The 14,970-nt window shown below is 39.6% G+C and overlaps 1 protein-coding gene across 1 annotated transcript in view; it reads left to right on the forward strand.

Moving 5' to 3' along the window:
• The first annotated feature begins 1,066 nt into the window (after nt 1-1,066).
• Nucleotides 1,067-14,970, forward strand: part of PRMT3 (protein arginine methyltransferase 3) — a 136,844-nt gene continuing 122,940 nt past the window's right edge. Inside the window, exons 1-6 of the mRNA XM_047877646.1 lie at nt 1,067-1,288; nt 1,564-1,699; nt 3,320-3,402; nt 5,328-5,377; nt 6,025-6,127; nt 13,181-13,340. Coding sequence (XP_047733602.1) covers nt 1,261-1,288; nt 1,564-1,699; nt 3,320-3,402; nt 5,328-5,377; nt 6,025-6,127; nt 13,181-13,340 — 560 coding nt within the window. The 5' untranslated portion in view covers nt 1,067-1,260. The remainder of the gene's footprint in view (nt 1,289-1,563; nt 1,700-3,319; nt 3,403-5,327; nt 5,378-6,024; nt 6,128-13,180; nt 13,341-14,970) is intronic.

Below are 14,970 nucleotides of genomic sequence, written 5' to 3' on the forward strand. Positions count from 1 at the left end.
TTCGCTCTAACTCAGAGGCTGGAGGGTGGGACCCAGAGTGAAGTGTTGAGTTGAGATGGAAGTGAGGATTACGCCCAAGCCAAGGTAGTACATTTAATGGGATAAACGTGCTAGCCTCTGGGACTAGAAGCCTGAGACAATTCCCTACAGAAGTGACTGCTGTCAACTCCCACCTGACAAAGCATTCTGTGGCTTGAGTATATGCTCAGAAGGAGGAAAAATGGCATGAGGTAGGAGAACGTTTGTGCTCCTCCCACATAGTGGCCGTAACATTACTTTCTAAACGTATGGAAGAGCATCTCTCCTTCGCGTAACCGACAGGGTCAGCTGCTTCCCATTGTTCAGGACAAGTTAACACTTCTGTCTAAGCACTTTACATGTATCAAGTCATTTTATTCCTACAGTAGTTTTGTGGCTAGTTAAGTCACTATCCCCGTTTTGTAGTTGAGAAGTGGCGGCGGTGAGAGGTCTTGATCTTGCCCAAGACCACAGTAACAAAGTGACGGAAGTAGGATTCAGACTGAGTAGGTCGGCTCCGGAGTCTGTGCTCTCACTTAGCCACTGCACTTTAAAGACTAAAATCCTTAAAACGGCGCCAGGCTTTGGTCCCTACGTAGGCTCTTGTACACCCACAATGCCTCCTGTAGTTCCCTCTCCCCACCCTGCTGCACCCTGCTGCAGGAGATCAGGTAGCTCAGGAATTAGAGTGGAGGCCCAGGCTCTTGCCTGCGCTCCGCCGCCTCCGCCACCAGAGGGCGCCCCAAGCGGGCCGCTCCTCCACTAACTGCTGGTTCCTAGAATAAGGGACGCACAGAGGGCGCGGTGCCCGCTGCAAAACAGCTGTAGCGTCTCTCCGCCTCTGGGCTCGGGGGCGCGAGTGAGAACCTCCCGCTAAGACCCGCCGCAGCGCGAGGAGGAGACAAAGTCACGTCACAGCCTGCGACGTTTAATCCCCGCTTCAGCGCTTACTCTGCACGCACTACGTCAACTGGAGGCTGCAGGAGGCGGAGCTCGGGCTCTCGCCCCGCCCATCCAACTCACGTGACCAACAACCGTGGCCTCGGGGCCGGAAGCGCTCCCGAGCCCACGCGCGCGCTCTCGCGTTTCCAGGCGACCGGGAGCCTCCCCAACTCTGGGCCCTGCCGCGCGCTGGCGCTCGTTCCCGGTTTTCCGGGCCGGGAGAGCTCGGAAGCGGCTGCGCGCACGCTGCCCAGCCCGGTCCCCGCCCCCAGGCGCGCGGGGTTCCGGGGCAATACAGCCATGTGCTCGTTAGCGTCGGGCGCTGCGGGTGGGTATTCTTGGTCCCTTAGCACCCGGTTCGCCCAGCCCGAAGGCCGCGCCGCCGCGGGTCGGGAGAAAGACCCTCCTATCCCGCTGCGTCCCCTGGACGCGGGGTCGGACGGTGGGGCTTGGCAGGGAGGGTGAAGGAGGTGCGCCGGCAAGGGCCGCGGGGAGCGGGGCCGGGGCAGCATCACCCCCCCCCCCCCCCACACCTCTGCTTCACGTGTGCCCTGCTAGCACTGGTGTCCGTCTCGGGCAGGGCTAATTGTTTGCGTGTGCTAGGCGGCCGGGGTGCTATGGAGGACGAAGACGACCTGCCAGAGCTATCCGACAGCGGTGACGAGGCCGCCTGGGAGGATGAGGACGATGCCGATCTCCCCCACGACAAGCAGCAGACCCCCTGTCTGTTCTGTGACAGGTTCGTCCACCCCAGTGCCAGGCGTCACCCCCAGGGTGCCGGGCCCTGTGGGTACCTGTGGTCCGCAGTCGAACCCGAGCGGCCTGCCCTCAAATCCTTGAACCAGTGGAGTGATGGTTTGTTGAGAAGGCAGAAGCACAGTAGCTATAGAGAGAGAGCCATGAACTGGAAGGCAGGTTATACTAGTTCTCTTCGACAGCCTCAGTTTCCCCTTGTGTGAAATAAGAGGGTTTGGACAGAATCTATGGTTCCCAAATCTAGTTGAGCACCCTTTAAAGTCTCACCTGAGACTTTAAAAAGGTACTGAACTCTGCACCACAGCACTTCTAAATCAGTCAAGGGATCTAGAAATTTCCTATTTTTATAAAGACATTTTCTGAGGTTATTCTAATGAATAACCCGTTTGGGAGTCACTAAACTAGATAATCCCTTGGGTCCCTTCCAGCTTTACCATTCTATAATTCATTTATAAGTAGAGAGCTATTCAAGTTACAGCAGAGCTTCTCAAGTTACAGCATTATTTCCATTTGAACTATCCAAAGAATCATCTTTCCTAGGTAGGAGCTCCCCACCTATGGAAGAGAAAGGAATTGATGCATTTTTCACTTAGGGAAAAAGAGACTGCAGTTTCAATAACTGGTTCAAGGTCACAATGCTGTGGTTTTCTTATATCCAAATCCCTATACTTTGCACTTAAAGTTCTGCCTATTCGTCTCAGTAAGCTTTGACTTTGGCCGACTTTCTGGGCAAGTGGCTTGGCATTGGCCAGTATTACTTTAATAAACATTTGCCAGTTTCCCATAAATATGGGCATGGTGCTGATTGGTGGTGTATTAGCTCCTCTTGATTCGTCATTGTTCTCACATGTAGCCTCATTTGCGTAGGTACAGAATGTCTACGTTTACTTTAGTTGTCATAAAATAATATTTATTGAGCATTAGGTATGTACTTCTCTGTGATAGGCTGTATATAAGCACAGCAAGGTAAACATTGGTTGTAAACTACTTGCTGCATTTGTGCTAGGAGCTCAGAAGTATGCAGCTTCTGTATATTTCTATCTTAAGTCTGCTGTATATTTCTATCTTAAGTGTCCTTCAGTTTTGCAGGTCACATCATAAAGAGGCCTGGTCCTCACAATGTCCGTAACACAAGTACTTTCAGAACACTACAAGATTACCTTTGAAATATGGCACTTTGGGAATATGCCAGCTGTAAAAATTACATGTTATGCTTTATTTCTAAAAGCAGTTTGAGCTGTTGCAGTTCAAAGCCTCTGGAAGCAGCACTGACAGAGAGGAGAAAAGAATCTTCTGTAGGGAATTTTCATGTCTTGAGGGAAATAGAATCTATCAAAGGGAGTTCTCTTCCTTAAAAGCCTTCTGATCATCTCAGTGCTGCTATTTGGCAAATAAATTAACTTTGACATTTAAAAAGGTTGTTAGGGGTGTAAAATGGGACTCAGAAGTTCTAATTCCCTGTAGTGGTGCTGGGTTCCTCTCATGTACAGGTACGTTTGTTTTTTTCTTAGAAACCACTAGAAGGGGGGTGTATATTTTACATGAAATCCATATTTAGACTTTTGAGGGGACTGTTTCATAAAGCTGTCACTTGATTTTTCAGGTTATTTACATCTGCTGAAGAAACATTTTCACATTGTAAGTCTGAGCATCAATTTAATATTGATAACATGGTCCATAAACATGGTGAGTATTTTTTAGAATAAAAGAAATTGTTGTTGTGAAATTTAAGTTCAAACTTTGTATTCTTCCAGAACTTTCCTTTCCTCTACAAGTTCAATATGGTGAAAAGTATAGGAGCAGCCTATCTAATGAAGTTTTTTTGACAAGTGGCCTTTGAAGAAGGACTAATTTTTTTTTTTTAATTTTTTTTTTTAATGTTTATTTATTTTTGAGACAGAGACAGAGCATGAACGGGGAGGGTCAGAGAGAGAGGGAGACACAGAATCTGAAGCAGGCTCCAGGCTCCGAGCCATCAGCCCAGAGCCTGACGCGGGGCTCGAACTCACGGACCGCGAGATCGTGACCTGGCTGATGTCGGACGCTTAACCGACTGCGCCACCCAGGCGCCCCGAAGAAGGACTAATTATAACTCATTCTTCTAGATAAGATTCACTGTATTTAAGCTTGTATTGACTTCACAACTAAAAAGGAAAAAACAACGTTGGCATGTGATTGCATTTTTATCGTATTAGAACTAGGAAGAGCAAGGACGGAAGTGGGCTTTGGAAAGGGTGGTGGTCGTTATGGAAAAAGCTCACCAGGTCAGAGCATAACATGAACTTCAGGGCATACAAAGTTGAGTTTGGTAAGAGTATAGAAAAAGGAATGATGAAGTTAAGGTGGTAAGCAAAATACTTAGATGATGATTCTTTTGAAACTTGCATTTACACATGCTTCCTTTATAATTAAAGTCTTCTACTTCTTTAAATGGATGCAGAAGTGCTACACTATTCCACTAAAATTAAATACAGAATTGTTTTTTTAGTCCCTGCATTTACTATCAACTAGAAAAGACATTAAACATGTGATACGTTTATGAATCATAAATTCAGCTGCAACTGCTTTTGTAAGACATGAATGACTTATTCTCATTCGTTTTTTTATGTGCATTTTTTAATGTTTATTTATTTGAGAGAGAGTGTGCACGAGTGGGGGAGGAGCAGAGAGAGAGGGAGAGAATCCCAAGCAGGCTCTGCGCTGTCAGTGCATCCCTTTATGTGCATTTTAAAACTGAATTGGAATCATACTTTAAATATAATTTTGAGGTATGCCTAGGTGGCTCCTTTGGTTAAGCATCTGACTTCAGCTCAGGTTTGTGAGCTCAAGCCCCACATTGGGCTCTGCGCTGGCAGCTCAGACCCTGGAGCCTGCTCCAGATTCTGTGTCTCCGTATCTCTTTATCTGCCCCTCCCCTGCTTGTGCGTGCTCTCTCTCTCTCAAAAATAGTTACGTTTTTAAAAATAATTTTGTAATTTTCTTCATTTAATAGAGGTTTTTGTATGCTATTATGCATCTAAAACATTTTCAACGCTGTTATATTTCTCATAACAACATTATTCATGACAAATAATGCCTAGTTGGTTGGACATTCTATTGCTTTTCCTTGCTTTAAATCCTGCTTCATTTCCAGAAAGAAGAGAACCAGAGAACAAGCCTTATTGTTTTTTAACTTACATCATTTAACTTAATATAAAAGCTATTTCACTTTGTATACTCCATGTCTGACAAAATTATAATTTGGTAGGCACCCTAAAAATAGGGGATTTAAAACTTTTGGCTGTAATATCAACTGTCAAATAGTTGTTAAAATCTACAACCAAATTTTCCTGATTTGTGTTGTTTTTACAAATGAGGATTTGAATTCTAAAAATTAATTTCCTACTTTTTAGAAATGCAAGAAAAACATTAAAAATTGTCATCCATATGGCTGTTTCTTCAGATATTCAGAAGTATTAAAGTTACTATTTCTAGTTCTTAAGAAATTCAAAATATTGTAAGTTGTAGTTTAGAGAACAGAAATATTTATTATTTAACCTCTATAGAACAGGTCAATTAGACAAACTCCTCTTATATGAAAATAGATAAATTATCTTTTTTTTCCCTTTTAGGACTGGAATTTTATGGCTACATTAAATTAATAAATTTTATTAGACTTAAGGTAAGTTGGTAGCTTAATTTATAATTTTGTTTGGAAACAAAAGAAACACCACAGTGACTAATGATGCCCTGGTTTTAGAAAAATACAAAGAACTGCTAAATGAGAAACTGTTTTAGACTTAGCAGTCATCACATTGGGGGAATCGTGGACGTTAGGAACTTGTCCAACATGCAGCACCAAGTAAATGAATACACACCATGCTTAGTAACATTTCATTTTTAACTGTGTCTAGGAGGTGAATTGTTGTTATGTGAAAAAGTAATTGAGTGTCAAATAATGGGAAATACTGATACACAATATTTCTCTAAGATCAGAAATAATTTCTAGTGTGATTCCAAGTACTGTGGTTGTCTTTTCTATTTTTGAAATACTTTGTCCTTTTTTCTCTTCTATTCAAATGAATGTTTATGTTGCCACTTCCTCCAAATCCAAACAATATTGAATCCAACATTGAAACCATATTGCATATTAATGTAAGCAGTCATCTAATCAAGTTAATGAAGTGAGGTGAACATAGACTCCGTAAATAGAGGTTTTGCATAAGGTAGACATGGTTCCTTTTTTTTTTACTTAATTTTCCTAGTTTTTGCTAGGGGTGGTTTGTGATTATATACAATGAAAAAACATGCAATTAATTTTATATCCAGAATCCTACAGTTGAGTATATGAATTCCATATACAACCCAGTGCCTTGGGAGAAAGAAGAGTATTTGAAGCCAGTATTAGAAGATGACCTATTACTTCAATTTGGTAAGATGAACTTACAGTATCTACTTTAATGTAGGGTCATTTGTAATGGCAAAATGGTGGTTAAAAGTGTTCTAGGAAAATATATTACCTCCTTAATTCTCTGAAGACTTCACCAGGTGGTTGGTCTCAATAGGAAAGTTAACTTTAAGAACTGCTAGTCACACTGATCATTACCAGAGAGAAATTTAGAAATAGGAGCTTGTTTAAACATTGTATACAAGGTGTTCTGAAACATGGGGAGACTTGAGAGAATAATTTTTAATTGTAGACTACTTTTTAGTCTACTAAAATTGACGAAAATTTTAATTTAGTTTGCTAAAATTAATTAAACTTTTAATTTATTTTAAATTAACCATAATTTTAAAATCTACTGATTCAAAATAATTTTAAAGCAGACAATAATATTTGCTGCTTCTGACATATTTAAGTCTGATAATTGACTTTTCTTAAGACATCCAGTTTACTGAGATTTTATTTTGATGCAGAACAGATTCCACTCATTTCCTTGGGCTTGCCTACATGCACTAACTCTACAGCCTTCCTTGGGGCAGGGCCACTCTCATCTCCTGACTGTAGCTTTCTTACTTAGTTACTTGCTCTGTTCATTGACCATTCCTTATTGAACAGGGATCTTATGAAAATTCTGTTGGCTTCTTACAGATACTTGAATGTTCTAACTTACCAGGGTTAATGATTTGTGTTTTTTCCCCTTGTTTATATTTGCTTCTATGTTTCTTGTGTCAGTAAGGTGAGGTAGAGGGCTTGCTCTTTTCAGACCAGTAAGACCAATCTAAACAGACATGTACCTTCACATATAGTAATTTAACAGTGTGTATTTGAGCACTTCTCTGAATAGTGAGAACTGTGGAAAACTACTCATTTCCTTGAGTAATACCATCATTTGGTTGTGTGGTGGTACAGTGTAGTATTAAGGACCTTAATGTAGGAGTCAGGAACTATGTGACCCTGGACAGAGCTTTCTGTTTTTAAGTCTTCATGTATAAAATGAAGAACCCAGACCAGATTTCTGATATTCTTTCTAGTTCTAAAATTTGTTGAGTCCCAGGTTGATTCTTTCCTGTTTTTACAAATTCTCTTTAATCTCATTTCTCCCCAGAGTGACCAAAGTGATCTCCTTAATAAATGACAAGTGCCCACTAAGTGTTCTTCATGACTTCCTAAATTCAAAGTCATTCACTGAGCACTCACAGGATGAAAGTAGTATGTTAAATGTAGTAGAAACATGAATAAGGGAATCCTTCCCATAGGGAGTCTGCAATCTTAATAAGAGTGCTTTGTTTTAAATGTCTGTCATGTATTATAGTATAAGGTCAAATATGGTAAGTTTCATGAGAAGTAGAAAAGGTGGTACAGTTCAGAAGAGGAAGAGATTATTCAGATCAACAAATATTGAGTGTTGTATGCTGGTCACTGTGGGTAAAGATCAGTATTGAATCTAACTCTCCAATGGTATATAAAGTTAATTTCTTTCAGCCTTAACTTGTAAAAAAGGTGATAATGAGCCCTACCTTATAAAATTGTTGCAAAGATAATGTGTATTAGCACAGACCCGTCAGAGGGCAAGTGCTTAATAAAGGAGAATTTATTGTTATTAGTAAATAACTAAGGCCTCCAGGAGTTTGGATGAAGTCATGACTGTGATCTGGAACACTTAAAGAGACCTAGTTAAAAAAGGAGAATTTGAACCAGGCATGCCCTTGAGTGCACTGCCTGTGTTCTCTGTCTGTGCTCCTAGCCATTGGTGGAGCGGGATGGAAGAGAAGGTCGTGATTCTTCTGGCTCCAAGCTTGATGACTGACTATTGCACTTCTGCTGCCTTTCAGTAAATATTTATTGAGCATCTGTTAAGTATTAGGCTTTGAGGATGTAAAGAAGCTAAATTAATAAAGATGACTAAGAAAATAAGCAATGAAAGTATAAGGGAGGAACAGTAACTTTACAAGGGATAAATCTGGCAAACACTACCATAGCCAGATAATCACATCAGCGATAAACCATGTTGATAGTGTGAGCTCTTTATATGATGTCATGAGAATGGTACTTTCCCTCTGGTCTTTCTCCCCAAAACTGATCACCTCAGTCTAACCATGAAAAACCATCAGACACACAAAGTAAGTGTCATTGTCCAAACTACCTGACCAGTACTCCTCAAAACTGTCAAGGTCATCAAAAACAAGGAATGTCTGAGAAACTGTCATTGCTGAAGACAGGCTTAAGGAGACCTGACAATTGAATATACTGAAGTATCCTGGGTAGGATCTTGGACAGAAAGGGGACATTAGGGAAAAACTAATGAAATACGAGTAAATAAAATGAGTAATTTTTTTAAGTACTGTGTAATATTTGAAACATACTTTACAAAGGGTTAATATTCTTTTATATAAAGAACTCTTAACCACTGAGAGACAAAGATCTCTTGATAGAACAATGGGGAAAATTACATGATTAGACAGTTCACCCAGAAAGGTTCAAAAATTGCCCAACAGTGAGATACCATTTCTCACCTATCAGACTGGTAAATATTTTTAAAGTGTGACAACATTTCTGTTGTCAGCGTTGTGGAGATATAGGCAGTCATACATTGCCAGTAGAATGCGCATTTGGCAACACCTCACCAAACTGCATATGTACTTACTTTTTAATACAGCAGTTTCTCTGATAATAATCTGTCTTGAAGGTATACCTCCAACAGCCTGAAAAGACATATACATAAGATTATTCAATACAGCATGATAATTTCCAAATATTGGCAACAACTTAAATCCCCGTACATAGGAGAGTGATAGAGTGGGCTATGGTGTGTCCACACTATGGAGTAGTATACATCTATTAAAAACCATGGAGATCTCTGAACTGATAGAGTGATATCCAAGACATACCATGAAACGAGAAAAGGCAGAGCTCAAAGGAGTATCTATGGTATAATACTCTGCTCATGTAAGAAAGAAAGGGATTTGAGAAAGTACATGTGTCTGTTCGTTTGTTGAAAGAAATACAGGACGGATAAACTAGAAACTACAGAGAGTAGTTACTTACGGGACTTAGTGGGACAGGGATGGGAAGAAAGGCATAATGGGGTTGAGGTTACAGGGATAATGAGGGAGTGACACTTCTCTGAGGGTACCTTTTTGTATAGCTCCAACTCTTAGAACTGTGGGAATATTTCTCCTAGCCTTCGTGTAAAACAACAACAACAACAACAAAGCATCCTGGATGTGTGTGTGAGGATACTGGGGGTGCAAAATGGAATACAAACTCTAACAAATGAACTTAACTATATTACAGAGGAATAATGTAATAGCTGAAGTGGGTAGGGAAGAAAAGAACTGTGTGAGTAACTGAAATCTTGACTGGATATTGTGCTGAGGCTATAGGTAAAAAGAACTACATAAATGCTGTAATCTAAGTAAAGGTGTTTCCCGCAGAATATGGATTAGCAATTCTGGCACTACTTTCTGTATGTAACAGCATGGACAAGTAAGTAAATATATTATGGATAATAAGAGCTAGGTTGTCACTGTTAGAGAAGGAGGTTTCAAATAAGGAAATAGGGAAGGATAAAATGAGTCCTATGGTGATAGATTGGAATCAGAAGTATCAGTATAAATTCCACACTTTTTAATATATATTCAGTTAAATACAAAAATATAGATGTGTGTGCATGTGCGGGTTAGTATAGACACATGTATTTCCTAGCTCTGTTGAAAGAGCCTAGAAAAACCCCAGTAGCAATGAGCACACTTACTGCCCAGATTTTAACACCATTATCCAGTAAAAGGAACCAAGGCTCTTTAGAGAAGTGAGTGATTCCTTGGATGGGGCAGGATGATACAGGATGAGTCTGGGAAAGCTTGTGCCACAAATTAAGGACGTACTTAAAAAGAAAAGGTGGTGGCAGGGCGCCTGGGTGGCTCAGTCGGTTAAGCGGCCGACTTCAGCGCAGGTCATGATCTCGCGGTCCGTGAGTTCGAGCCCCGCGTCGGGCTCTGTGCTGACAGCTCAGAGCCTGGATCCTGTTTCAGATTCTGTGTCTCCCTCTCGCTGACCCTCCCCTGTTCATGCTCTGTCTCTCTCTGTCTCAAAAATAAATAAAACGTTAAAAAAAAATTAAAAAAAAAAAAAAAAGAAAAGGTGGGAGAGGAGGGGACTTAACAAAAGAATACCAGAGCCAACCTGAAGGAATCCTAATGGTCAAAGCTGGAGTAATTTGAGCAACACAGAAAGTGATACTATTGGGTTTTAATCCACAGGATAGAATAAATATCCATGAATCCATAATGACATAGTCAATCAAATAAATGGAGAAGGAACAGCTTGATCTTAAGAGTAAAATTTTCATTAATGTGGAAGAGAAGAGAGAAATAGAAAATCACTGTTAGGCAAACACCACAGTAATAATTTGCAGAAAGTATCCACCAATGGATGCTAAGATTAGTGGGCAGAAATTTAAGGTGAAACAGGTTCAGAGTATCTCCCTCAAGAAATTTAAGTACAAAGGAGATGTTAGCTTTTCCAGCAGACACTACCACAGCCAAGTGATCAAGGTTAACATCATCATTAATGAGTCATACTGACACCGAGAAATCCCTTGGTAAAATGCACTCAGAACACAACATCATTTTTCTGCTGTTCTTGCCAAGCATGTGTAACTTTATTCCACTAATGAAAAAACATCAGACAAAGCCAGGTTGACGGACAAACTACAAAATTAGTGATCGGTACTCTACGAAAAGTGTCTGATACAGTTCTTGGGTGCAGGATTCTAAAAATAATTCGTTCAAGGTGCTGATTATTTTAGTTCTGACTTCTATGTGTTTTTGGATTTTTCTAATCTAATTCATCAGTTGTTGATAGAGGTGTATTTACATTTCTGTGATTGAAGAATTGTCTGTTTTTTCCTTTTAATTCTATCAGTTTTTGCTTTTGTGAGGTTTATACTCATTTATAATTGTTATGTCGTCTTGACAAATTGACCATCCTTTGTGGTAGTTCTCAGCTGCCAAAATGAACCTCCTAAGACAGAATGTAGGTGATTTGAACCTCCTAAGACAGAATGTAGATGTGGAAATTTATCTTCCTGAATATGGTTTATGACTTTGAATTAGACTGTTTTGATAAATTGTAGTTATGGATCTTAATGTTTACTGAATCCTTCCTCCTTTTCAACATTTAAGCTTTAGTATATGGTTGTCTATGTATTATCAGTGTTGAAAGTTTTTACTTTGCCTTTCATTGCAGCAAAAGGCAAAACAGAAACTTGCTAAAACAAAGAAATCAATTCCTTTAATCAGTTCTAATCTGTAACTTAAACTAACAGCTTGGCTGGCAAACTGTGTAGAAGTTTGTTTTTTTTTTTTAATGTTTATTTTTGAGAGAGACAGAAAGACAGAACACAGTGGGGAAGGGGGCAGAGAGAGAGACACACACACACAGAATCCAAAGCAGGCTCCAGGCTCTGAGCTGTCAGCACAGAGCCCGATGAGGAGCTTGAACCCATGAACCGTGAGATCATGACCTGAGCTGAAGTCAGGCACTTAACCGTCTGAGCCACCCAGGCGCCCCTTGAAGAAGTTTGAAAATGAGATACACAGTGAAAGTTGTAGTACGAAGTAGAAAATATGGTGCTGTCCTTAAATAGTTTGGACATACTTTGTTGCTCTCGTTAATTTTGGGTGAATTAAATAGTGAACGAATCTATAGTTTTTTAAAACAAATGACTCAGTATTCTGCCAGATGGATTAGAGTTTAGTGGTATACTGCTGTACTGTTTTTATAAGAAGTTGAACTTAGGCTCTAGTGTCTAAGTTATAATATTCTAATGTACTTGTTTCCCTTTTTTTTTTTAATCTTTATTTTTTGAGAGAGAGAGAGAATCCCAAGCAGGCTCCACGCTTAGCATGGAGCCCAACACAGGGCTCTTTCTTACGACTGTGAGATCATGATCTGAGCTGAAGTCAAGAGTCGGATGCTTAACCGGCTGAGCCACCCGGGCACCCCTCTCGTATATTTGTTAAGCTTGGTTATTTTGTCCCAACTCTAAAGAAGTGTCACTGCTAACAGCTGGCGATAAGAAAAAAAGCCATATTTCTCCCAGTGCTATACTGAAGAGAAGATGTATCTTCATTGCTTTTATTGCTTTATGTTGATCTGAAAGTTAATTGGACTGGTAAATAGACATGGGATTTTATAACACTCACTAGCTCCATGTGTTAACCTCTTTTTGCAGAGTTATTAGTTCTACAGTGGAAGTTAATAATTATACATAGTGAAATTAAATTTAAACCAAGAATTTTTAATAATGTTAGGAATCAGGATATTCAATATCAGCAATAAGACCTCAGTGTATAGATTGCACTACCCCTTACGCAGGATGAAAAACTTACCTGAGTATATAGAATTCTTTATGTGCATACTGTCCTTAGTGAATATGTAAATGTAATACCTGTTATTCTATAGATAAAGACCCAGAATCTGAGAAGGAACCATGTGTAGTGGCAAGAACGTGAGCTAGGAGGGCAGGCATGGTGGGAATCTTAGTTTTTTTATGAAACGTTCAAATGACTTTGGGCTAGTCACTTAATTTCTCTGAAATTTATTTTCCCATGCCCTAAAATAGAAATATTTATATCCTAGGTTTGTTTTGAGGAGAAATGAAATGTAATATGTGTACTTGAAAGAAATATGGTGATAAGTACATATTAGAGCTGTTTCCTTCCACTTTTTTGTTTCTTCTTGGGTTTGGTTCGGTATAATTAATGCCTTTTTGTTTCTTTCTGGGTTTGGTTCAGTATAATTAACACTTTTATATGTGGTTAACTTAGCTACCTAATGAAAAACTTTAATAGCATGCTCTTTAAATTTAAATGGAAACAGCTTCAGTATTAAATATTTATTTAATTAAAAGTACTTTTACAAGTTTTTCTCAGCTGGCTGCATAACAGGCCCTCAGAATATATTTATTCTGAGTTAACATGTTTGTATTTGCTTCATTGTTAGAAGATAGCTTAATAATAATGTCCATTCGTTCCTTAGATGTAGAAGATCTTTATGAACCGGTGTCACTCCCATTCTCATACCCCAATGGACTCAGTGAAAATACATCTGTTGTTGAAAAATTGAAACATATGGAAGCCAGAGCACTGTCTGCTGAAGCTGCATTAGCTAGAGCACGTGAGGATCTGCAAAGAATGAAGTAATTTATCAGTCTTAACAGAAAATTCGTTATTTAGATTCCGAAAGTAATACGACTTATATAATAAAGTGGAATATGGTAAAACATTTTGTATATTGGAAAGCACAATGTAGGTATCTAACTTTAAATTTATTTTAATGATATGCAACATTTTAATATGTTATAGATATAGTTGATTAACATAAAATTCTGTGGTTTTACCTGTTCTCACATACTTCTTTATAATTACTTTTGTACTGATGGTAATTTTTCTGGGAGTGTTACCCTCTTGAGAGCTTTTGTTCTTTGAATTACTCTATATCTAATAGATTTCTCCATTTTACTTTTTCTCTCCTAGGCTTTTAAAGGGAAGTGATTAATATTTTTTAGGTTTGGGGAAAATACAGCGTTGAAATTTTTGTTTTTAAAGAATCAAAGTATAATTAGGTAGTATTTAATTAGAAAACCACCGGGAGCCTGGGTGGCTCAGGTCATGATCTCATGGTTCTTGAGTCAAGCCCCGCATCGGGCTCTGTGCTGACAGCTCAGAACCTGGAGTCTGCTTCGGATTCTGTGTCTCCCTCTGTCTCTCTGCCCATCGTCCCCTGCTCATGCTCTGTCTCTCTCTCTCTTTCTCAAAAATAAGTAAATATTAAAAATAATTTAAAAAAAAAAAGAAAGAAAGAAACCAGATACATAGGATGATTTTCTTCAGTGGGTAAATTAGCTTTCCACTGGCACTACACAGAATTTAATGTGCATATGAATCACCTGGGAATTCGTTAAACTGTAGGTTCTGAGTCAGAGATCTGAAACAGGGCCTGAGATTCTGCATTCCTACCAAGTATAATGTTAGCTATTGGATATGTAAGTTGGTTGCCATTCCCTCAGTACCCATTTGATGGTTTGCTAGAATGTTCAATAGGGAAGATAGTATAGGTGATTGTGGTTCTCTTTCCCTGTTTTTCAGATTATATGCTGGGTAATCCAGTAACCAACGACAACTCTCCCCCATTATATACATATAGATTCTTTTTTTTTTATGTTTATTTTTGAGAGAGTGAGAGAGCCCATGCATACTTGTGAGTGGGGGGGGGGGGGGCGGGACGGGGCAGAGAGAGAGGGAGACAGAGAATTTCAAGCAGGCTTCGTGCTAGCAGTGCAGAGCTCGATGTGGGGGCTCAAACTCAGGAACCGTGAGATTATGACCTGAGCTGAAATCAAGAGTCAGATGCTCAACTGACTGGGCCACCCAGGCACTGCATTATAGATTCTTAATGTATTGTGATCAGAGAGAGAACTGAGTTTTAGAGCTGGAGTGCATGGTGGTGGTGTATGTAAATAATTCTCCATTTGGGTCAACTTTCTGCCCTTACTACCTTTCCATGACATACATAATATGGTTTTAAAGAATATTAATAGTGTTGAAATAAACCACATTGATTCAGCTGCTACAATAAGATTTTAGAACAACAGAAATAATAAAGTTGAATAAAGACAATGTGCTTTTGTTCAGTCGAAAGATACAAACAGCTCTAATCTGCAGTTGGCAGTGTTTTTGTGGTTTGCAGAAGGAATATTTACAACTGGGTTTGCATATGCCATTGCTTGAGATCCAGCAGGGGGAGCTTTCAGTTGCTTAAGATAGAAT

The sequence above is a fragment of the Prionailurus viverrinus genome, chromosome D1 (genome assembly GCF_022837055.1).
Source record: "Prionailurus viverrinus isolate Anna chromosome D1, UM_Priviv_1.0, whole genome shotgun sequence".
Taxonomy (NCBI): Eukaryota; Metazoa; Chordata; class Mammalia; order Carnivora; family Felidae; genus Prionailurus; species Prionailurus viverrinus.